Source organism: Phascolarctos cinereus, unplaced genomic scaffold (assembly GCF_003287225.1).
Source record: "Phascolarctos cinereus isolate Bilbo 61053 unplaced genomic scaffold, phaCin_HiC Scaffold_5;HRSCAF=322, whole genome shotgun sequence".
Lineage (NCBI taxonomy): Eukaryota > Metazoa > Chordata > Mammalia > Diprotodontia > Phascolarctidae > Phascolarctos > Phascolarctos cinereus.
Genome location: NW_027555958.1, coordinates 454,036,364 through 454,058,930, shown reverse-complemented (window position 1 = coordinate 454,058,930; position 22,567 = coordinate 454,036,364). Strand labels below are relative to the sequence as shown.

Below are 22,567 nucleotides of genomic sequence, written 5' to 3'. Positions count from 1 at the left end.
CAAGCCACACACAGACAGACCTGCACGCTGTGTGTGTGGACCATGCTGAATTTTCCATGTTGGCCCAGATGCCGGGAGTCTCTGCTTCCAGCCCCTTGCCTCAAAGGACTTTTCTGGTCCCAGTCCTTCTCATGGCTCAGGGCCTGAGACCCTCAATCAGCTAATAAGTTGTGCAACTAGAAGAGAGCTCAGAACCCAATTGTCATTTTAATTTTTTAAAGTTTTATTGGCGTCTCTTTTTGGTGATATCAGCGGCCCCACCCTTATCCAGTGAATACCCTTCTTCCCAATTAATCAATTAACAAGGAATTTTTAGTGGCTTATTATGTGCCAGGACCTGGGGGATACAAAGAAAGACCATTAAGAAAAGCTAGAGTGGATAGAGCATCGGCCCTGGAGTCAGGAGGACCTGAGTTCAAATCCGGCCTCAGACACATAACACTTACTAGCTGTGTGACCCTGGGCAAGTCACTTAACCCCATTGCCTGTAGCCAAAAAAAAGAAAAAAAAGAAAAGCCAGCACCAAGCAGTCAGCCCAGGTGGCCCTTGGTGCCCGTAGCGGTCCTCCTCTTCATGAAAATGAGGAAGGTGTGCTTGCTTCATTGATCTCTTCTCCCAGGCAAGGCTTGCTTGTTATAATTCATTTCCTTTTCGCAGCCTTTCCATTTGCCCTGTTGTAGTCACTGTGTATGTCGTTTTCCTGCTTCTGCTGACTTCACTCTGCATCAGTTCATGTCAGTCTTCTCACGCTTCTCTGAATTCTTCATAGTTATCGTTTCCTATAAAGCCGTCGCATTCACTCAGCAAACCTTGACCGCGCCCCAGTTGATGGGCATCTACTTTGTTTCCGGGTCTTGGCTGTCACAAAAGAAAATGCTGCTATACGTAGTTTGGAGCATGCGGGATCCTTCTGGCTTTTGGCCTCCTTAGGGTGTGTGCCTTACAGTGACTTCCCCCATTTTACAGAGCAGGAAACTGAGGCCCAGAGCCTCATCATAAGGTCCAGAGCCCTGATAATAAGAACCCATTTCACTCATTAGAGCCTCTACAGTTTATGGGACAGTTTCCCGTCTGTTTTATTAATAACAATTCACATTCCCATACCACTCTGTAGTTTATGAGACGTTGTCCTTGTGGCATCCGGAGGAGGTAGGTAGTTTGACTCCATATTACAGTCTAGTAACATGGCCCTTAGAGAGGTAAAACAACTTGTCCAAGGTCACACAATTAGGAAGCATAAAGAACAAAATGCTGTCCGTTGTTAGTTTGCCTATGGACCATGTCGCCCCCTACTCGGCAAACTGCACTGGCTCCCTGTTGCCTCCAGGATCAGGGACGACACCCTCAGCCTGGCCTTCAAAGCCCTTCCTCCCCTAGTCCCCCCCTGCCTTACTGCTGACCTGTGCTCTTGGATCCGGGGACACCAGCCTCCCGGCTGTCCCACAAACAGACCCATCTCCTGGCTCTGGGCTTTTCCTCTGACTCTCTCCAATGCCTGGAATGCACTCCCTCCTCCGCTCCTACTACTGATGCATAAACAGCATCTTAAAGGAAGAGAAGGACTGTAGGAAGTGGGAGTAAAGACAAGGAATATCCCAGGCAAGCACTTAATCTCCCTGGCCTCAGTTTCCTCATTTGTAAAATGAAGCATTTGAATTCAGTGGCCTCCGAGGTCCCTTTTAGATCTGCATCTATGATCCAGTGACCTTGATTCTGTTATGGATTAAATGTGTGACCTTGGGTAAGTCACTCTCTGGGCCTCGGTTTCTTTATCTGTAAAATGGTGGGGTTGGACTTAGTGGCCTCTAAGGCTGCATCTAGATTCAGATCTGTGACCCCAAATCCCTTCACTTTTCTGGGCCTCAGTTTCCTTGACTGTAATATGAAAGGCTAGGACTCAGTGGCAGGCACTTCTCCTCAACATCTAGGATTATAACCCCCTCTCCCCAACCTAATGTTTTCTAGATCACTTTGAGACAAGCAGAGTGATCCCGATTTTCTAGGAAAGGAGATATCATTATCCCCATTTCTCAGGAGAGGTAACTAAGGCACTATCACCCCACACCCAAGAAAGGAAATGACCTGCCCAAGGTCAGGGAGCACGTTGAAGGCAGAGCCTGGACCAGCCACCCCCAGCCTGGGCCTTTTTTCCCTCAGATGGGCCACCTCTCCATTTTGGACAGGGCCAAACAAATCGGATTTCCTCTGTCCAGCTTGGGGGTGGGGTGGGGGTGGAAGCTGGACTCCTTTGTTCAAGCTCCCCGGTTGCCATGGGACCGGATTGTGATATCACCAGCTCAGGGCGATTATATAAGGTTCTTGAGGGTCAAGGAGATCAGGGTTAACATTCCACTGGGCCCAGACATAGAGGCAGCTGTTGTCTGACAGCTGACCTGTTTATGTAAGGGCATTGGGAGGGCAAGTGGGTGGTGGTGCCTGGGCAGAATCAGGACCCGGGGCCACAGGGCAGGACTGGGACCTGGCATTGAGGAAGCCTCCGTGGTGTGGTCCTGCAGGGTGGGTGGATATGGGGGCTGTTAAAAGGCATGGGGGGGTGTCATTGGGTGGATTCAACTAACCGTGAGCTGCGCGAGGACAGGGCTCAAGTGTAAAACTTTAAAAAAAATTTTAGTGATGCTTTTTGGTTTTTATTTTACTTTCATTTTCAAGTGAATCCCCACCATCTATCGTTAGGCGGTCAGCGTTTGTTAAATACCTGCTATATGCCAAGCACTGTGCCACGCTCTGGGGATACAAAGAAAGAAGAAAAAAAACCACCACGGGCTTACATTTCTGATCAGGGAGCACTGGTTTGGGAGGGCTCTGCTCTGCCTTCAAATCCTGCTCCTGGTGCTTATCGCCTTGTGACCTGGGACCTTTCATTCAGTCGTTTGATCAATAAATATTAAGTGCCTGTAGATTTGGATCAGGAAGGGACCTAATCTAAACCCCTGAAACTTTACACACGAAAACACTAAGGCAAACAGGGGTTAAGTGACTTGCCCAAAGTCACCCAGCTCTTAAGTGTCTGAGGCCAGATTTGAATTCAGGTCTTCCTGACTCCAAGTCTAGTGCTCTATCCACTGCACCATCTGACCGCCTTATCTGTAAAATGCAACAGTTAGACTAGATGACCTTTGAGGTCCTCACTATGGTTGTGCTAAGTGATCTCCAAAACCCCTCCCAGCCCTGACATCCCCTGTTCTAAGGCCCTTCCCAATCCTGACATTCCCTGTTCTCAGGCCACTCCCAGCCCTGACATCCCCTGTTCTAAGGCCCCTCCCAGCCCTGACATCCCCTGTTCTAAGGCCCCTCCCACCTCTGACATTCTCTATTCTAAGCTGCCTCCCAGTTCTGACATCCCCTGTTCTAAGGCCCTTCCCAATCCTGACATTCCCTGTTCTCAGGCCACTCCTAGCCCTGACATCCCCTGTTCTAAAGCCCCTCCCAACTCTGGCATCCCCTGTTCTAAGGCCCCTCCCAGCCCTGACATCCCCTGTTCTAAGGCCTCTCCCAGCTCTGACACTCCCTGTTGCCAGGCCCCTCCCAGCCCTGACATCCCCTGTTCTAAGGCCCCTCCCACCTCTGACATCCCCTGTTCTAAGGCCTCTCCCAGCTCTGACATTCCCTGTTCTAAGGCCCCTCTCAGCTCTGACATTCCCTGTTCTAAGCTGCCTCCCAGCCCTGACATTCCCTGTTGCCAGGCCCCTCCCAGTTCTGACATCCCCTGTTCTAAGGCCCCTCCCACCTCTGACATCCCCTGTTCTAAGGCCCCTCCCAGCTCTGATACCCTAAGATTCCATGCCTCTCTCTCCCTTCCCTCCTATCCTGCCAGCCTGACCCCTCTTTCTGGGGAGAGCTCCAGGGCAGAGACCACCCTATTGCTTTTCCTTGCACCCTCTTGTCTCACCCAACACAGCCCCCAGACCCACCCAGCCCTATGGTTTCCTTTGCCAGATGAGGAAGCTGGAGCCCGGAGAGGTTATTCGCCCAAGGTCACACTGGCTGTGTCTCCACTGGTGTTCCTTAAATCTTTGTTCAAGCACATATCTACAATGCATGTGAATGCTATGCAAATCACATGCAAATAAACCAGCGGCTCTTGGGAATGGCTTGGTTGGGGGAAGACTGATGTTGAGGACATTCCCAGGGTCCTCCATTTTGGAGGGGGACGTTTTGACCAGGCTGAGCTGGATCGCTCATTCTAGCCCGGATTAGGAGATGAGGAGGGGGATGTTCTCCCCCCCCCCCAGCCTGTCCCCCAGCACCAGCCTCTGACACAAGGCAGGCACACAGTGTGCCAGTGTCTGGGGCCAGACAGAGCTCCCAGCACGGTCCTGTCAGGTGCTCACTGAAGGGACCCTTCCTGGCCAGGCCCTTTGTATAGAGATGCTTTCCTGGGGTGAGTGTCTCGGGAAGATAGGCTGGTTGTTGAGGAAGAGGGGGGAGGAAGAGAACAAGGTTTCGATTGTGTGGCCCACGGCGAGCCTCCCGTCCCATGCGGATACCTTAGAAACAAGAGAACCCCTGCGGGAGGGGGGCGGGGGGAGTGATTTACTGGAGTGTCCCCACAGTGGAGTCACAGTCGTAAGCCTGTCCCTGAAGGGCATGGGGTGGGATTGGAAGGACCCGGCCAAAGAGGCAGGAAACTGGGGTTCAGATCGCAGCACTCAGATTTGTAAATTTGGGGTCCCCCTCACTGAAGGTCTTCACATACAGACTGGATGTCCATTTGGGTGTGGGTCCTGACTCAAAAGTGAATTGGATTTACCTAAGGCGGGGCTGTGCAGTCATCAGCCTCGTTCTCTCCTCCAACCTTTGGGGGCTATGGATGACCTCTGAGGTCCCTCCCTACTCTGAAGGAATGCTGTACTTGAAGCTGAGAGGTCTGAGTCCAAATCCTCCAATTACCAACTGATTATAGGTCACTTCTTGCCTCTGTTTTTTCATCTGTGAAATGGGGGATGATAGTACATTACTTACCTCCTAGGGCTAGGGTGGGGAAAGTACTAGCTCAGTGTTTTTCTCTGTTATTTCTTCTGGTGACTCAGATTTTGGTCTGAACCACAAAAATGCCCAGCTCGCCTGTCTTTCCTCCCCCGCAAGCCCGGGGCTCAGAGCCTTGGCCCTCGCAGGCCCCCAAGAAGTGTTGGTTTCAATGAAAATTCATCTTGGATGAATATGTTACCCGGAAGCTGGACAAGAAGATGCCTGAGAGGTCGAGGAGCTGGCCCCACAGGCTTTGTGAAGGATGGGCCTTGTTCATGCTTCAGGCCTGTCCATCCCGCCTTGGCCTGCTCCTCCTAACCCTCGTCTCTCTCCCCTTTGCAGCCAAGAAGACGTGCTCAGACAGCGACTTCACTTGTAACAACGGGCACTGCATCCCAGAGCGCTGGAAATGTGACGGCGAGGAGGAGTGTCCCGATGGGTCCGACGAGGCCGAGGCCACATGCAGTGAGTGTCTAATAAATGCTTGTGGATGAGGAGGAGGATGCTAGTGCCTCAAGTGAAATACGCAGGATTACAAGGGACACCAGTTACGCCAGAATATTTTAAAAAATAAGATCACTGGCCCCACTTTAGAACAGTGGGTCTGGAGACAGGAAGACCTGAGCTGAAAGGCAGCCTCAGATACTTACTGACCGTGTGACCCTGGGCAAGTCACTGAAACTCTATTTGCCTCAGTTTCCTCAGTTGTAAAAAGGGGATAATAATAACATTCATCTTCCAGGGTTGTTGTGAAGATCAAATACGATAATACTCGTAAAGCATTTAGCACAGTGCCTTACACACAGTAGGTGCTTAATAAATGCATGTTCCCTTCCGTCCGTATTCAGAACTCCTCGTCCGATCTACTACCAACTTTGCTTTTATCAAATTAGAGACAGAGGCTCGTGGAGAGGAAGACTCTTGTACTAACAAGAGTCCACAGTGTCTGGATGTCAGAATCAGGTCTGGTCCCCTCTTTTCCCTGCCCCCAGGGCCCTTGTTCAGCCCTCCTCCATGGCCACAGGGGGACCTGCCCCCTCTTCCTTTCCTCTAGAAGGAGGGAATATGGACGTGTGAGGCTGCCAGCTGATGGTGACTGAGCGTGGAGGAGGAGGAGGATCTGAGTTAGAATCCTGGCTGAGATACTTAGCAGCTTTGTGACCCTGGGCAAGTCACTTGGGGCGCAGTTTCTTCATCTCTAAAATGGGAACAATAGTGGCACCAACTTCAGAGGGTTTTTGGATGGGTCAAATGAGATAATATATGAAAAATGCTTCGTAAACCCTAAAATACTATATATAAATGCATGTATGTACATATAGGCATATATATACATATGTGTGTGTGTGTGTGTAGGCAGCTAGGTGGCACAGTGGATAGAACACTGGCCCCGGAGTTAGGAGGACCTGAGTTCAAATGTGGCCTCGGACACTGAGTAGCTGTGTGACCCTGGGCAAGTCACTTACTCCCCCCCCCCCAATGCTAGTTACAGTGATAGTGTAGGGGTGTTGTGTGAAAGAGGGTAGATGTGTGTGAAGGGATAGCCCATCAAATAATCCCATCAAAGTGGGATTAGATTTGTTCTGATTGGCCCCACAAGGCAGAGCTTAGAGTGCTAGGGACAGGGGGAAGAGGTGGGAAATGCCTCCTATCAGTGCACGCTGTCCACAAATGGATTAGAATGCCTTGAAAGGTAGTGAGTTCCCCATCACCTAGAGGTATCCCAGTTGGATGAGCATTTGTTGGCCAGGGAATTCTTGTACAGGTATAGGTTGGTCAAGAGGGTCCCTGAGGTATCTTCTACCTGGGAGGTTCTGTGTATTTTATGTGTGTGTGTAGATGGGTTATTGATCACTATTTGTTAAGCACCTACTATGTGCAGGCACCATGCTAGGCACAAATACAATACCAGTCGGTCCTTGATAGAAGCTCTCCTTGGCTGAAGGTCCTGAGGGCCTCAGAGCTGGCTTTCTGGGGTACGTGGGAGCTCCACGTGGGGCCTGGGAAGGACCAGGTGCTCTGTGGACCCCCATGGCTTTGGAAGACTCTGGAAGCCTCTGGGAAGTGAATGCCATTCTCACGGTTTAATTTAGCTCTGTCAGAAAATTGGCCTGATCATCTGGGCAGTGACGGGTTTATTAAGAAAAGACAGAGCCGTCTCCTGGGCAGGAGGTTAATCCCGACGACAGCTGGTCTCTGGGTCTCAGCCCAGTTGTGGGCCTGAGTCTGTTAGTGCGGGGGTGGGGGGGGTGAGGCCTGAGAGGGTCTTCTGTGGTCACCAGAGGCAGGTACACTGCTCTCAGCTACCAGTGTGTGACCTTGGCCAAGTCATTTTCTGCTCTTCAGCTCTTTGTTAGTAAAACCAAGAGTCTCCAAGACTTAAGGTTCTCTCTTCAGTTTTCTCAAGCCCTGAGTTCTGGGGTTGCTTTCTCCTGCTCCCCTGCTCCCATCGCTCACTCTGCCCTGTGTTTGTGTCTCCCTCCCCAACACAGCCGAACAGGTGTGCCCCGCTGAGAAGCTGAGCTGCGGCCCCTCAAGTCACAAGTGCATCCCCTCATCCTGGCGCTGCGACGGGGAGAAGGACTGCGAGATGGGCACCGATGAGGTCGGCTGCACCACAGGTGGGCACCTTGGGGGCGGGAGGGGGGCGAGAGGCCAGCCCTGAGCCCAGGATCATCTTCTGGACGAGTCGTGGAGATGTAGAGGGGGAAGGGGCCCGAGAAGCCATCTAGCCCGATAGCTCTCTTTTACAGCCAAGGAGACTGAGGCCCAGAGGGACCAAGGGCTCCGATTCAGAACCAGAAGGAGCCTCGGAGGTCATCTGGTCCAACCTCATCATTTTGCGGAGGAGGAAACTGAAGCCTGGGGAAGAGAATTGATTTTCCTCCGGGAATAAGTAGCAGAGGCAAGATTTGAACCCAGGTCCTTTGACACTCCAGCATGCTGCCTCATACAGTTCTTAGGAAATTTTTCCTTAAATCAAGCCCTGGTTCAAATCCCAGCTGTGCCACTTACTAGCTTCGTGACCCTAGAGAAGTCACGCTGCTGCTCTGAGACTCAGTTTCCCCATCTGTAAAATGGGGAGATAACCTTCCCTCACTGGGTGGTGAGGACAGCTCTTTGTGAGCCTTGCTGTGTCAGAGAATTAGGAGCTTTTATCAGGTTGATTCAGTTCTGGGCCTCACATTTTAGCAAAGACGTTGGAATGCTGGTGGGAGTCCCAGCTGGTAAATAGGATGGTGCCGTAAAGAGGACTGGGCACTGTGGACGTGGAGCAGGGAAGTCTTAGGGAGCATGATAGCTGCCTTCAGGTAGTTGGAGGGCCATCCCATCGAGGAGAGAAGGATTCTGTTTGTTCTGCGGGGCTCTGAGGGCTGGGAGTGGGGGAGTGACAGAGAGGCCAGCCTGGGCTTGAGGGGTAAAAGCTTCTGCCAGGGACGCCCTGGGCCTCCAGGCCCAAGGCCGGACGCTGGCATGGGAACAAACCCAAAACAATCCCTGGGGCTGATTCAGTTACCGGGGAAATCACACGTGGCCACTCCTTCCTGGAGCTGGGGCCAGAAGAAGGCTGGAGCCCCTTCTGCCTCCGGGCCAGCAAACCTTCTGAAAATCTGGGACTCTAGGAGAGAAGTGTTGAAACGCCGACATGCTGGGTGCCAGGTGAGGCAAATCCATGGGCATCTATTAAGCCTTTACTGTGTGCCTGGCACGGTGCTGGCTCCTGCCTCAAGGAGCTTACACTCTAGTGGGGACAGGGGGAGGTCCTGTGCTGGCCACTGAGAGAGATAGAAAGCACAGCCCCTGGACTCACAGGGAGCTTCAGCCTAGTAAGGGGACAAGATGGGGACCAGTGTTAAGTATGGTACGTACAGGAAGGACAGTGGAGTTCCAAGGCAGGAGAGACCCTGGTTGGCTGTGGGGGATCAGGAAGGCTGAGAAGAAGGAGGGTCACTTGAGCGGCCCTTAATGGATGGGGAGGATTTTGGAAGGCAAGGGAAGGGGCTCCAGGCATAGGGAACAGCATAAACAAAGGTGTAGAGGTGGAAAAATACTGGACCTGTTTAGGGGATAGATCGGTTTTAGTAGATGTCTTGGTTTGCATGTTTGCCTCCCCCACTAGATGGCTCTTTTTTAAAAAAAAAAATTCAATAATTTATTTTTCAAACATGTTTATTAAAGTTTTGCGTTCCAGATTCTACCCCTCCCTCCCTCCCTTCCTTCCCTGCTCCGCTGCCTGAGACAGTAAGCAATCAGATGTAAGGTTATCCATGTGCAGTTGTAGATTAGACGGCCCTTTGACAGCAGGCACTGCTTGCTGTTTATGGTTATCTGTCCCTGGTGCTTAGTACAGCGTTGGGCGTGTAGTAGGTGCTTCATAAATGCTGGTTGACTTCATACCTGGAGGGACTTCTGGGATATCGGCTGGAAAAGACCCTAGGATCATCGGTTCAGAGCCGCAGGGAATGTCAGAGGACAGGTGGTCCAAGCCCTCGACCTTTCACCGAGGGGAGACAGGTGTGATGGAGTGGCCCGCCGTGTCCCTGACTCACCTGGGCGTGCACATTCTCTCTTCCCCAAAGTCTGCTCCCCCGGAGAGTTCCAGTGCAGTAACCGGACGTGCATCGCCACGGTCTTTGTGTGCGACGGGGACGACGACTGTGGCGATGGCAGCGACGAACGGGGATGCCCGGCCCAGGTCTGTGGGCCCCAGGAGTTCCGATGCAACAGCAGCGCCTGCATCCCCCGAGCGCTGGCTCTGCGATGGCCAGGCCGACTGCGAGGACCGGTCAGACGAGGGGCCTGAGCGATGCGGGCGCCAGGCGGGTACGGCGGCCCCAGCCACCTGCAGTGCCAGCGAGTACCCGTGCGGCAGCGGAGAGTGCATCCATCTGACCTGGAAGTGTGATGGGGACGCAGACTGCAAAGACAAGTCCGATGAGGCCAGCTGTGGTGAGTGCCTGGGGGGAGGGGGAGGCGGGTGAAGCAGGAAGTCTCTGAGGGTCCCTCCAGTCCTAACAAGGCAGAGTAACGGAAGAATGGCGAGCAGACCATGAGAGGAGACGAGAAACATCCCAGGCAAAGGGGATCCGTGACGGGGACCGGACTGAGAAGTCCTGGGAAGATCCCCTGGTCAAAGGGGACCCCAGCTCCAGGCCATACCGGGTCTGCCCCATCTCCTCCTTGGTCTGCTTCCTTCTCACTTCCCTTTAAGCCTTCCTTAGGAAGACGGACCCACAGCTGTGTTCTTACCCCTATGAGCATCCCCTTCACCAATGCAGATTGCAGCCCATCCTGCTTGACCCCTGGCAAGATGTTTGCAGAGCACTTAGGAGTTACAAAAAGCCTTTCCCTCAAATGAGATAATGCGTAGAAAGTACTTTGCAAACTATATAAATGCTAGTTATTGTTGTTATTGACAGCTTATAGCGCCCCTCTGAGGAAGGAGTCCAGGCAGGGTCTGCTATCCCTGGTACGTTAAATTCCCAGAGCATCATCTGGGCACCCGCCGGACCCAAACACCTCTTTGACGTCTCCCCATCCATGATCCACAGGCACCCCACACTCGGCTTGCTCCAACGCAGAGCTCCTGAGCTTCCCCTCCCCCCCGCCTCCCCTGTCCCCACCAAACCCTCCTCCCTCTCCCAGTCTTCCCCCTTGCTGTCGAGCTCCCTGCCCCCAGGTTCCCGTGAGGAAGCTTCAGGGAGAGGAAGGGATGTGCCCCATCCCACAGCTCCTAAGCATTGGGACTGGCCTTGGGCCTTCAATCCAGGGTTCCCCCTACCATGGCCTTGGTTAGACGGGCAGGGGACCCCCGAGAGGCTGCCTGCCCGGGCTGTCCACGTCACTTGTCAGGGCTCTGCTGCCTCCAATGCAGGTGCGCCCCAGATAAAAGGGAAGGCAACAGTGCCCACGGGCAGAGCCGGAGGGCACAGAAGTGGGTATGGTGCAGACCTGGCTCTGTGGAGCTGCCTTTCTGAGGCAGGCCAAGAGCTCTGGATGTGTTGGGGGAAGACCTTGGCTTCGAGTCCCCATTCTGCTGTTACAACCTTCGTGTTGTTTTTATGGTTGAGTCATTTCCGTCGTGTCAGACTCTCCGTGACCTCATTTGGGTTTTCTTGGCAAAGACACTGGAGTGATTTGCCATTTCCTTCTCTGGCTCATTTTACAGATGAGGAAACTGAGGCAGACAAGGTGAAGTGACTTGCCCTGGGTGACACATCTAGGAAATGTTCAAGGGCAGATTTGAACTCAGGTCTTCCTGACTCCAGGGCCAGTGCTCTGTGCAGTATGGCACCACCTAGCTGCTACTGGGCAAATCATCTCACTTCCGTGGCACTCTGGAGAGGCCTGGTGGGCATTGCGGTCCGCTCCGGCTCTAAGTCTACAGCCATTCCTAAGGAGCTGCTGCCCTTGAAATATGTGCAGATAGTGATATGAGGGAAAAGAGGAATCTGAAGGAGGGGTCCTTAGTGATGTGCTGGGGCCAACTGAGAAAGGGGAGATCATCTCATCTCAGTTGAGGGCACTTGGAGGGAGCATGGAGAATTTAGAGCTTCAAGGAGCCTTAGGGTCATTTAGTCCAACCGAGGCAGCTTCCAAGTCCATCCCATATTACCAGTTAATCACTGAGGAGCGGGCGTGCCCCTGGCCCGTCTCTGCCACACCATGCTGCCGTCCCTGGCTTGCTGGTGTCTCCCTGGCCCCCGGTTCTCAGAATAAGGGAGGCGATTGTCCCTCTGTCCCCTGCCCTGGCCGGGCTCCAGCCGGAGGCTTGTGTTCAGTTTAAGAAGGATGTGGATCAATTGGAGGGTGTTCAAAGGAGGGCAGTCAGGATGGTGAGGGGCCTGGGGACTGTGCCATCCGGGGATTTAATTAAAGGAGCCAGCTAAGGCTGTTTAGCCTGGATTAAGGAAGATTTGGGTGAGATGTGATAGCTGTCTTCAGCTGTCACGTGGAAGAGGGATTAACCTTAGGCTTACTGGGAGTGGGGAGGTCATCTCTCCCCGCCCCCTCATGTCACAGACCCACGATCATAGAAAGGGTCATTGAGCCGAGGTCCAGGGACTTACCCAAGGTCCTTCAGGCGAGCCGATCTCAAAGCCTGGTTCCACCTGTATAGTTCTACCATGGGAATGATCAAGTCTGTGTAGTGGGAATCCACAAAGTGGCCTGGTGGAGGCCGAGGGCCTGAGCTCCGCTTGGCTTCAGAGGGCAGAACCACAAGCCTGGGGGGAGGCTGGTGTCAGCTCTGCCCATAAGAGCATCCCAGAGTGGGGTGAAGGCCTCGGCAGGGAAGCCTGCAGCCCTCCTCCCCCAGCACTGGCACCACTATCCCGCTTAGGGAAGTCCCAGAACTCTGGGCCGTAGCCCACATGTTTTCTTAGCTAAGCGGGAAGGGTTCCCCTGTGTCTTTGCCGAGTTGCCCGACGGTGAGAGGTCTGTGTTTCCCCAGTGTGACCCTTTCTGTGTCTCCTCTCCCCCTCTCTGAAGCTGTGGTGTCCTGCCGTGCCGAGGAGTTCCAGTGTGCAGACGGGACCTGCGTCCAGGGGGCCAAGCGCTGTGACCAAGAGCAGGACTGCCCCGATGGCAGTGATGAGGCCGGCTGCCTGCAGGGTATGTCCTGGGCCAGGGGTGGGGCAACGGGGACTTCTTGTGACCGTGCGTTGGATGGCCAGATGCTGCGTGGAGGAGGCCAGGCAGGCAGGACCTCCAGATTGGGTGCTGGCTCTGTCTTCTGCAGCCGGGCCTAGGGGGAGGCTCAGTGACCTCAGTGGAGGGTCACCTAGCTCTTGTACTAGGGTTCTCCAGATGCCAATGAAGCCCACAGTTTAGACCCCCCAGGGACCTGCTAGAGGGTGGCCGAGGCCCAGGCCGACGTTGTCTGATCTGTCTGGGCGTCTGCTCCAGCTAGGAGGGGCCTCTGAGCAGGGCGCAGGCCTAGCATGACCCAGACCTCCTCAAATCCATGGAGGGGGATGAGGCCGAGCCAGGAAGGTCCAGACAGGCGGATCTTAATCCCATTCCAGCTGGCCCAGAGGAGTGCTCTGCCTTTGAAGGGCAGCCTTCCTCGTCCCTGGAAGTATGCCGAGCAAGGCTGCATGACCACTTGTCGGGGGTTTTGTCAAGGAGATGAGCCAGAAACCTTGGAGGGGACCCTTTTTGACCCTTCTTTTCCATCCTAAAGGCTGGCGGGAGGCTCAGCCCCTTGCCAGCCCCCTTTTTGGTATCTCCTCCATGCCTGGATGTGCCCTGGGCCTGGTTCTGCCCCGTCCCCAGCAGCCTAACAGACTTTGCTCTCTTGTCCGACCCGACAGAATCCACATGTGAAAGTCCCGGCAAGTTTCATTGTAAGAGTGGCGAGTGCGTGGACAGCAGCAAAGTGTGCGATGGTCGCGCAGATTGCCGCGATGGGTCTGATGAGCCGATGAAAGAATGTGGTACGGTCCCCACCCCCACACTGCCCCCCGCTGCTCTCCAGGGCTCTGCCCTGCCTGCTCTGCCCTCTGCTCCCAACTAATTCACTGTGTGACCTTGGGCAGGTCACCTAACATCTCTGGCCTTTCTGCCTTTGCAATGACAGGGGATGGGATCTCTGCCCTCAGACCCCTTCCAGCTCTGCTGCCCTCAGCCTCTCTCTGCCTGTGCCCTCGCTCCCATGCTCCACAGTGGGGCTTTCCTTCTCTCTCTCTCTCTCTCTCTCTCTCTCTCTCTCTCTCTCTCTCTCTCTGGCTTCCCCTGTCCTGCTGATATAGCCAGGGTCTTAGCCCTACACAGGCAACTTCACATCAAGAAAAAGAAATCATAAACCATGAACCAGTCTGGGCTTGTCAGGGGGCAGATGAAGCATCTCCCTGGTAGATGGTGAGGTCCCCGTCATGGAATGTATTTAAGCAGCAGCTGAGTGACCACGTGCAGGAGATGCCTTAGAAGGGGTGGGGAGCCTTTCTTCAGATCCACAGTGCCTTCTAGCTCAGATTCAGTGAGAGTCATTAGTATAATGGGCACGGAGCAGGCAGAAGGTAAGAACACAGGCTTCCTATGTGACATAGGGAAACAGGGTGTAGACCTAGAACCCCACAGACCCCTCTGGGCCTCAGTTTCCTTTTTTTTTTAAATGAGGGGGTTGGCCTCTGAGGTCTCTTCCAAGTGTAGGACTGGGAGCCTATGAAATTTGAAAAATGAAATCAGCTTGAAGGTCACAGTTGCCAGAGTTCAGAAAGGGGAGAGGTCCGAGGGGGGAAAGTGGGGGGCTCAAATAGCTGAATAATCAGGAACAGGAAGGAGGAAGGGTGGGAGAGCATTGGCCTGGGCAGATGCCCTGGCCGGTTGGGTCTCAGTGCCCACCTAGCCAAGCCAAGCTCCCAGAAAGGTAGGCCAGGGGATCGAGGGGAATGTGGGATCTAGCCAGATTACAGGATCGGGCCCAGGGGGGTTATTCCCTCCTCATCTTTCCCACTGCCCCAAGGATGGGTCCTGAGCATTGTGGTTCTGGCCCTAATGGCGGCCTTGTCTCTGAACTTGGTTAAGAAAGCAGAATGAGTCTCAGGCCTGACCACGCCTCCAAATCTGAGTTATTGGACAAAGACTCCATCATCTGGGAAAAGGAGAGTAGGTGCTTCACCATCCCTTCCCCCAAACTGCCCATTCGGGACTGATATAAAGGAACAGTGGAGGGCTGGGGGAAGCCACAGTCATCTGGCTTTGATCTAACACAGTCATACTCATCAGGGATAAATACAAAGTTCTGTCCTTGGGTTCAGTGAACCAGCTGTACAAGTGGAGGTTGGGAGAGGTAGAGCTAGAAAGTGTTTTGTAGGGAAAAGACCCGACGGTCCTACTGGACCACAAGGTTAACATGAACCTGCAGTGGGATACAGCAGCCAGAAGAGCTAATGTAGCCTTGGGCTCCTCTTTTAACGGAGGCCCGGCACCTAACAGAGCAGTCAGTGCAATAGGTCCCCCCTTCCTTTACGAAGGCCTTTGATGGACTGGGATTCACCCAAAAACGGATGCCCAGGAGGCTGGAGATCAGGCCCTTTGAGGATTCCTTGGAGAAAGTAGGGGTGCCTAGTCCCGAGGGGGGACGTGATAGCTGTCTCCAAGTATTTGGAGGGCTGTAAGTGGCCTTGTACGGCCAGACGCCAGAGGGCAGAAGAGCGGGTTAAGTGATGGAGGGAAGTCACAAAGCAGCAGCGTTAGGTACGATGTCAGGAGATCCTTCCCAAGCATGGGAGGGGGTCCCAAAGTGCCTTTCCAGTCACAAGTCAGAGAGGTATCGGCTCTTACTCAGACACAAGGTGAGCCAGCTGCCCCTGGGTCCCCTTCAGCTCTGACAGGGCCCTCCCTACTGAGAGCAGTCCTGGACATGGCGGAACCTTCCAGCAAAGGGGCCAGACCCCCCTTCCGCCTTTCACCCCTCTCACCATCACCCCTGGAGGCACAGAAGTCAGCCAGGGGACATTAACCGATTAAACTCCTTCTCTTCCTCCCTCTCTCTTGCATGATTTACCCAAGTGAAGTGCGCATGGGCGTGTGTTTGTGCGAGCATGGTCCATGTGTGTTTGGAATAGCGTTGTGACACTGTGTCAGGTTTGGGGTCCTTGCTGGGGCCTTCCGGGAGCCCTGACCTGCTTCCTTGGCCCCCTGGGTTGCTTCGGAGGCACTTCCTCTCCGGACCCCTGGGGTCACCCCTTAGGGCCTCTGCTGCTAATCATCTCTGTGACTTGGACAAGGAATTTCAAGCCTCAGGGCCTCAGGATTCCCCAACTCTAAGATGAGAGGGTCAGACTGGACCCCGGAGGTTCATTCCAATTCAAAATCTGTTGACCCGCATTCTCCAAGCCCCTTAATGATATTCGTGTCCCATGATTCCCTGAGACTCCATTAGGGTGGCTCACTGCCTGCTCTGATATACTTTGGCAAAGGCTTGGGAAGGGGACCCCTCTGTCCCCCTCCCCAGACCTCTCCCAGGGTCCCAAACAAGCCAGTTCTAGTCCCCTCAGGGAGTGTGGAGACATCGAGAACAGTGAAGGACCGTCTTAGCGGAGGATGCTGGTGAGGGGTGGGAAGCGGAGAGAGGTGGGCCTAGAGTTTCAGGATTGCCCCCCAATTATTGGGAGAGGGGAGATGAAGGTGATGGGGAAGCAAAAGATGCCAAGAGACATTTTTGAAATAAATCCATGTTTTGGGGAATGGGCTGACCTTCTCTGTGCTCTGTGTAGCTCAGTCTCTGAGGGCTGTGTCCTTGGGCTCACTGAGATCACTCCTGCCTGGCTCTTGAGCGTCCTTCATCCCCCTGATGGCATCCTCCTGTCTCTGGGGTTCAGGAAGGCCTGGGAGACCCGGCTCCTGAATGAGGTGGGGCCTCCAGGCAGCCAGACCCCCAGACCCCCAGGGACTCCACAGGAGGCAGTGCAGGGCTTCAAGTGAGAAGACCTTTATTGGAATGCTGACTCCGCCCTTTGCTCTGGGCAAGCCATCAGCTTTCCCCATCTGTACAATGGGAGCAGTGTGCTGATGCTTCCCTCCTTCATGGCTGTATTGTGGAAAGTGCTTTGTAAGCCTGTGTGTGGCAGAAATGGGAGATGTCGCCATCACCATCGTCATTGTCATTTCAGTTACGACAGCGGCCCGGGGAAGGAAGAGGCAGTCCAGGGGTAACGGCACTCGTCTCTGCATGGCTTGGGGCACTCCAGCTGTGCATGACCCTGGAGGGGGGAGGGGCTGACAGCTGCCTTTGCATGGCCCGGGAGGCCACCTGCTGTGCGTGGTGTGAGCTGGGGTCCCAGAGGCTTCTGCAGCTGCTGCGGGGGCTGCCCCAGGGTGGAGGAAGGGTTTGGGAATGGCCCCAAGCTTCAGCAGGCACAGGGCAAAGAGGCCACTGGGGCAAAGGAGCCGCTGATGCAGAGAGCAGTCTGCCCCTTCTACCACCCCCAGACCCAAATGCTCCTGTGCACGCCTGCCTGGAAGGAAGAGGCAAACATACCAGCAGGAGCTCTTTTAGCTCTGGGCATCTAAAGCTTCTGAGACAGAGCCACTGGCGGGGGGCTGGGGTGGGGGGGTGGCGGTCCAAAGTCTGGAGCAAGGACCTGGGAAGGGAAGAAGTTCCAACAAACAAACTCCATAAGGAGAGGATGGGAAAGGGGTGGCTAGCCCTAGGCAAGCCGTAGGTCAAATGAAAAAGACCTGGAGGTCTTAGTTGACCCCTAGCTTTAATATGAGCTTTCAGTATGATAAGGTTATTTAAAAGCCCCTCCAACACGAATGCTATCCTACAAGGCTTACCTGTCAGAGAAGGCAATGTAGTACAGTGGAAAGAACCCTGACTCTAGAGTCAGGGTGACCTGAGTTCAAATTATGCCTGTGGGACTTTGGGACTTTTGCTCAAATTCCCTGGGCCTCAGTTTCTCCCTTTGTAAAATGAAGGCTTGGACTGGATGGCTTTCTGAAGTCGCCTCCAGCTTCCTTAGGATCTGATGGACTGTGTTGTCCTCCACATTGGTTAGGCCCCATCTACTGTGCCCAGGGTTGCATCCTGGGTACCGCATCTCAAGAAGGTTGTTGACAAGGGTGTGGGTCCAGCACAAGATGGTGAACAGGCTAGTAATCAGGCCCAAGGAGGCCTGTTTAGCCTGGAGGGACTAACTCCAGAATTAACTCAGGAGGGATGAAGTGGCCTGGATAGGTGAGGCGAGGAATTCTTACCCTTGTTCTGTTTGGCCCTGGGGGAAAAACACAGGAATTTTGGGGGGAGATCACAAAAAAGCCAATATAGTCTGGATGACAGAAAAAACTTTCTCACAATGAGGTCTGGCCAGAAGTGAAGGAGCTGCCATGACAGGTAGTGAACCCCCTGTCACTTGAAGTATTCAAGAGGAGGTAGATGGCTGCCTGCCAGGGAGGGTGCAGCTGAGATTGCCACTGCATTTAGGAGTTCTTTAATTCTTGGCAAAGGGCCAGGTACTTAGGTTTCTAGGAACCCCACAGCCCTGAGAGAGAGAGAGAGAGAGAGAGAGAGAGAGAGAGAGAGAGAGAGAGAGAAGGGGGCTGAGTCAAAGTTGGATCGGGAAGGGGAGGCCTGGGCCCCCCTTTGCCCTCTCCCAGAGCTGAGACAGATTAAGAGCTAGAAGGAAGCTGGGCTCCAAGGAACTTTGGCACCTAACCCTTCTCAGTGTACCCTGGGCCTCCCAACTCCTTAGCGCCCCCTCACCTGGGGCCACTGTGGTCTCAGGAGCCTCAGACCCATTTTTCTTCTTCCAGAGGCTAACGAGTGTGCCCACAACAATGGTGGCTGCTCCCACATCTGTAAGGACCTGAAGATTGGTTACGCCTGTGAGTGCCCGCCAGGATATGAGCTGCTGGACAAAAAGACGTGCGGAGGTGAGGCCCCGGAGGGCTGGGAGGGACAGAGGCACGGTGATCCAGCCGGGGGTCTTCAGCTGCTGGATTCCTCAGCCCCACTGGACAGACATCTCCTCCAGGAAGCTGCCCCTGAAAGATGACCCCTAGCAGTCCATACAAAGCTCTTTGACCACAAGCTCAGTATGAGCCTCAGTGTTAGCTGGGAGAGATATCAGAGGATCTGAATTTAAAGAAAAAAATTTGTTTTAATTGTCACCACAGAACCAGGGTCTGCACCTTAGAAGTCTGGTCTAAACTATCTGAGCAGTTTGGAAAAAAATCTGGGGTTGTAGTGGACCACAAGCTTAGTAGTGTCAGCAGTGGTGTGGCAGCCACAAAAGCCAGTGCAATCTGGGGCTGCATTAAGGAGGGGCAGAACGTCTCGGACCAAGGAGGTGACGGTCCTTCTGGCCTCTGCTCTAGTCAGAGCCCACCTAGAGGATGGCGTCTGGCGCTGGCTGCCGTTGTTTTACAGAGCAATCCTCCGAAGCGGGTACGGAGGCTCAGAGGGTGGCAGGAGGGGCCCTGGGCCACACCGCTATCCTCTGAAAGCCTTTTTGGCCCGTGATGCGCCATTCTCATCCACTCTCTGTCCATCAGCCGTTCCCCTGAATTGTCTGGTAAAATGATGGTAGCGACAGTTCACATTTCTATAGCACTCCGGAAGTGTTTGGGTTCCCATTTTATAGATGGGAACACCGAGGCCCCAGCAAATGTCTGAGCCAGACTTCCTGACTTCAAGGCTCAGTTTTTCCTTCCCTGCACCAGACTCGGGCCTTCTGTGTTTCCCCTCGCTGGCAGGTGGTTCAGAGCCCATGGGAGTGTGTGTGCTGGGGCCTGGTACCTGCAGGGGGCACCATGGGGGAGGGGTCTCTGATGGGCACCTGTGCCTCCCCTCCCCACAGACATCAATGAGTGTGACAACCCGGACGCCTGCAGCCAGATCTGTATCAACTACAAGGGTTACTTCAAGTGCGAATGTCACCCAGGCTATGAGATGGACACGCTCTCCAAGAATTGCAAGGCTGTGGGTGAGGCTCGGGGAGGGGCCAGAGCTGGGGGGGAGGGGCGCACCCACCTCACCCAGAGGCCATCCTGCAGGAGGGATGAGCTTCAGAACAAAGTGGGCGCCGGGCAGGGACGTGGAGGCCGAGGGGGGCCCCGAGGCCAGGAGCCCATCCAGCATCCGTGGGGTCACACACGCACCGGCCCTCGAACCCTGGACCTCAGAGCTGGTGGGCACCTCCAGGAGCCTATTCCTGCACTGCCTTTAGGCAGGCGGAGTATCATTCCCATTTGACAGAGGAGGCAGTTGAGACCCCGAGAGCCAGGGGCACACAGCTGAGGGATGAGCTGGTCCCCAGGCACTGCCTGCTGGCACCCTCTCACCCTGACTTTATTGGCCATCCAGCCCCTTCATTGTACAGCTGGGGAAACTGAGGCCTGGAGAGGAGAAGGGACTTGCCTAAGGTCTCACAAATAGTAAGTGGTGGAGGGAACTCAGGAACTGATACTCTGCCAGCATCATGCAGTGCACACGTATGCACACATGTATGCGCATACACAAGGCACAGGTGTGCACACACAATTATGACAACTGTCTGCACCCAGACGGCTATTTTCCTCTTTCTAAGCCGTTCATATCCACTGTCTCATTTGCTCCTCCCAAGAGCCCAGAGCTAATGCTGGGATGTCCATTTTACAGGTGGGGAAACTGACTCACCCACACCCACCCATTGAGTTAGGGCCAAATGTCAGACTATGTAAACGCATGTAAACAGGGCCTCCCCTGAGCCTGTGGAAGTCGGGGAGCAGGGCTGGAATGGGCCAGGGGCATTGGAAGGGCTAGGAGAGAGGGAGGAAGAAGAGGAGGAGGAGAAGGGAGAAGATGCAAAGGCACTGTGTGTGCACGCACGTGTGTGTAGTCACAGGCATCATGTTGAGGCACACACCAGGGCCCTGGATCTAGCTGCCCACAGGGGCCCTCCCCGAGCCCTGAGATTCTGGGGCCCACAACAGGGCGGCCTTGGGGAAAACCTTCCAGAGACAGTGCCCTGGCCTGTAAGGCTGTGATTGGAGCCTGGGGAGCAGGGGATGAAAGGGGGAAGGGAGAGAGGAATTTGGGTGGGGAATTGAGAACTAAGGAGCAGGTTTCCTTAACCTCCAGTTAGGTGGGGAGAAGTGGGGAGGGGGACTGGGGGCCAAAAGGAGAGGAGGGGGAGATGGGGAGCTGAGGGAGAGAGGCTGGGACATTGGCAGGTGGGGAGCAGGGACGGCAGGGCCTGGGGCAAGCTGAGAGGTCCCCATGGAGGAGGTGGACTGAGGATAATCCGAATCAGAGAGGGAGAGAGAGATGAGGAGAGGAGAGAGAGAGACAGAGAGAAAGAGAGATGAGGAGAGGAGAGAGACAGAGAGAGAGAGAAAGAGAGAGAGAGATGAGAGGAGAGAGACAGAGAAAGAGAGAGATGAGAGGAGAAAGAAGGGGGAGAGAGAGATGAGAAAGAGAGAGATGAGAGGAGAGAGACACAGAGAGATTGAGACAGAGATGAGAGGAGAAAGAAGGGGGAGAGAGAAAGAGAGAGATGAGGAGAGGAGAAAGAAGGGGGAGAGAGAGGAGAGGAGAGAGACAGAGAGAAAGAGATGAGGAGAGGAGAGAGACAGAGAGAGAGAGAGAGAGAGAGATGAGGAGAGGAGAGAGACAGATAAGGAAAGGAGAAAGAAGGGGAGAGAGAGAGATGAGGAGAGACAGAGACAGAGAGATGAGGAGAGAAAGGGGGAGAGAGAGAGGGAGAGAGATGAGAGAGAGATGAGGAGAGAAACAGAGAGACAGAGAGAGATGAGGAGAGGAGAAAGAAGGGGGAGAGAGAGATGAGAGAGAGAAGGAGAGAGAGATGAGGAGAGGAGAAAGAAGGGGGGAGAGAGAGGTGAGAGAGAGAAAGAGAGATGAGAGGAGAGAGACAGAGAGAGAGACAGAGAGAGAGAGATGAGGAGAGACAGAGACAGAGACAGAGAGAGACAGAGAGATGAGGAGAGGAGAAAGAAGGGGGAGAGAGAGAGGTAGAGATGAGGAGAGAAACAGAGACAGAGAGATGAGGAGAGAGAGATGAGAGAAACAGACAGAGAGAGATGAGAGGAGAAAGGAGGGGGGAGAGAGAGAGATGAGAGAGAAAGAAAGAGACACAGAAAGAGAGAGAGAGATGAGGAGAGAGAGATGAGAGAAACAGAGAGAGATTGAGAGAGATGAGGAGAGGAGAAAGAAAGGGGGGAGAAAGAAAGGGGGAGAGATGAGGAGAGAGAGATGAGAGAAACAGAGAGAGAGATTGAGAGAGATGAGGAGAGGAGAAAGAAGGGGGGAGAGAGAGAGATGAGAGAGAGAAAGAAAGAGAGACAGAAAGGGAGAGAGAGAGAAGGGGGGACAAACAGACGGATAGACCATGCCGGGCCCATCTCCCTCTGACCTGTGCCGCGGCCTCCTTGGCAGGTGCCAGCCCCTCCCTGATCTTCACCAACCGCCACGAGGTCCGTAGGATCAACCTGGGCAAGCGGGACTACTCGCCCCTCATCCCCATGCTCAAGAACGTGGTGGCCCTGGACGTGGAGGTGGCCACCAATCGCATCTACTGGTGTGACCTCTTCTACCGCAAGATCTACAGGTGAGCCCCCGCCCCCTTGCGCTGGCTCCATCCCCAGGGCGGGGAAGGGAGCATGCGGCTGGAGGCAGCGGGCCAAGGACCCGCGGGAACAGCCCTTGGAGAGGCAGCGGGGAGGATATGAGCGATGGGGAGCATGAGCACCCCCATTTCACAGATGAAAAGTGGAGGCTCAGAGATGAGTGGGTAACGAGGGTGGTGTTAACATCCCCATTCTTACTGAAGAGATGGAGGCTCAGAAAGCCCAGCCCCAAACAGTCACACAGCTAGGAAACGTCAGGGCCAGGATTAGAACCCAGATCTCCTGATTTCAGTGTCAGCAGTCATTGAAGACTGCGTGTGATGCCAGAAGGCACATTGACACACCTCAGAGATGTGCGATGTCCGGCATCTTGGAGCGTTATCATGACCGGAAGTGCCTGTCCTCTGGTGGCCAGGAGTGTGGTGATCAACTGCCCAAAACCCCTCCAGCGTGGGCCTCGAATGACAGCCACAGTCGATCCCCCGGCCTGCAGTCAGTGACTTTC

The 22,567-nt window shown here is 54.2% G+C and overlaps 1 protein-coding gene across 1 annotated transcript in view; it reads left to right on the top strand.

Annotated features, from left to right (window-relative positions):
• LRP8 (LDL receptor related protein 8) overlaps window positions 1–22,567 on the top strand; it is a 127,820-nt gene that overhangs the window by 74,358 nt on the left and 30,895 nt on the right. The window contains 9 exon segments of the mRNA XM_020987812.2: window positions 5,332–5,454; window positions 7,482–7,610; window positions 9,570–9,739; window positions 9,741–9,939; window positions 12,481–12,603; window positions 13,305–13,427; window positions 18,250–18,369; window positions 19,296–19,421; window positions 21,872–22,043. Coding sequence (XP_020843471.1) covers window positions 5,332–5,454; window positions 7,482–7,610; window positions 9,570–9,739; window positions 9,741–9,939; window positions 12,481–12,603; window positions 13,305–13,427; window positions 18,250–18,369; window positions 19,296–19,421; window positions 21,872–22,043 — 1,285 coding nt within the window.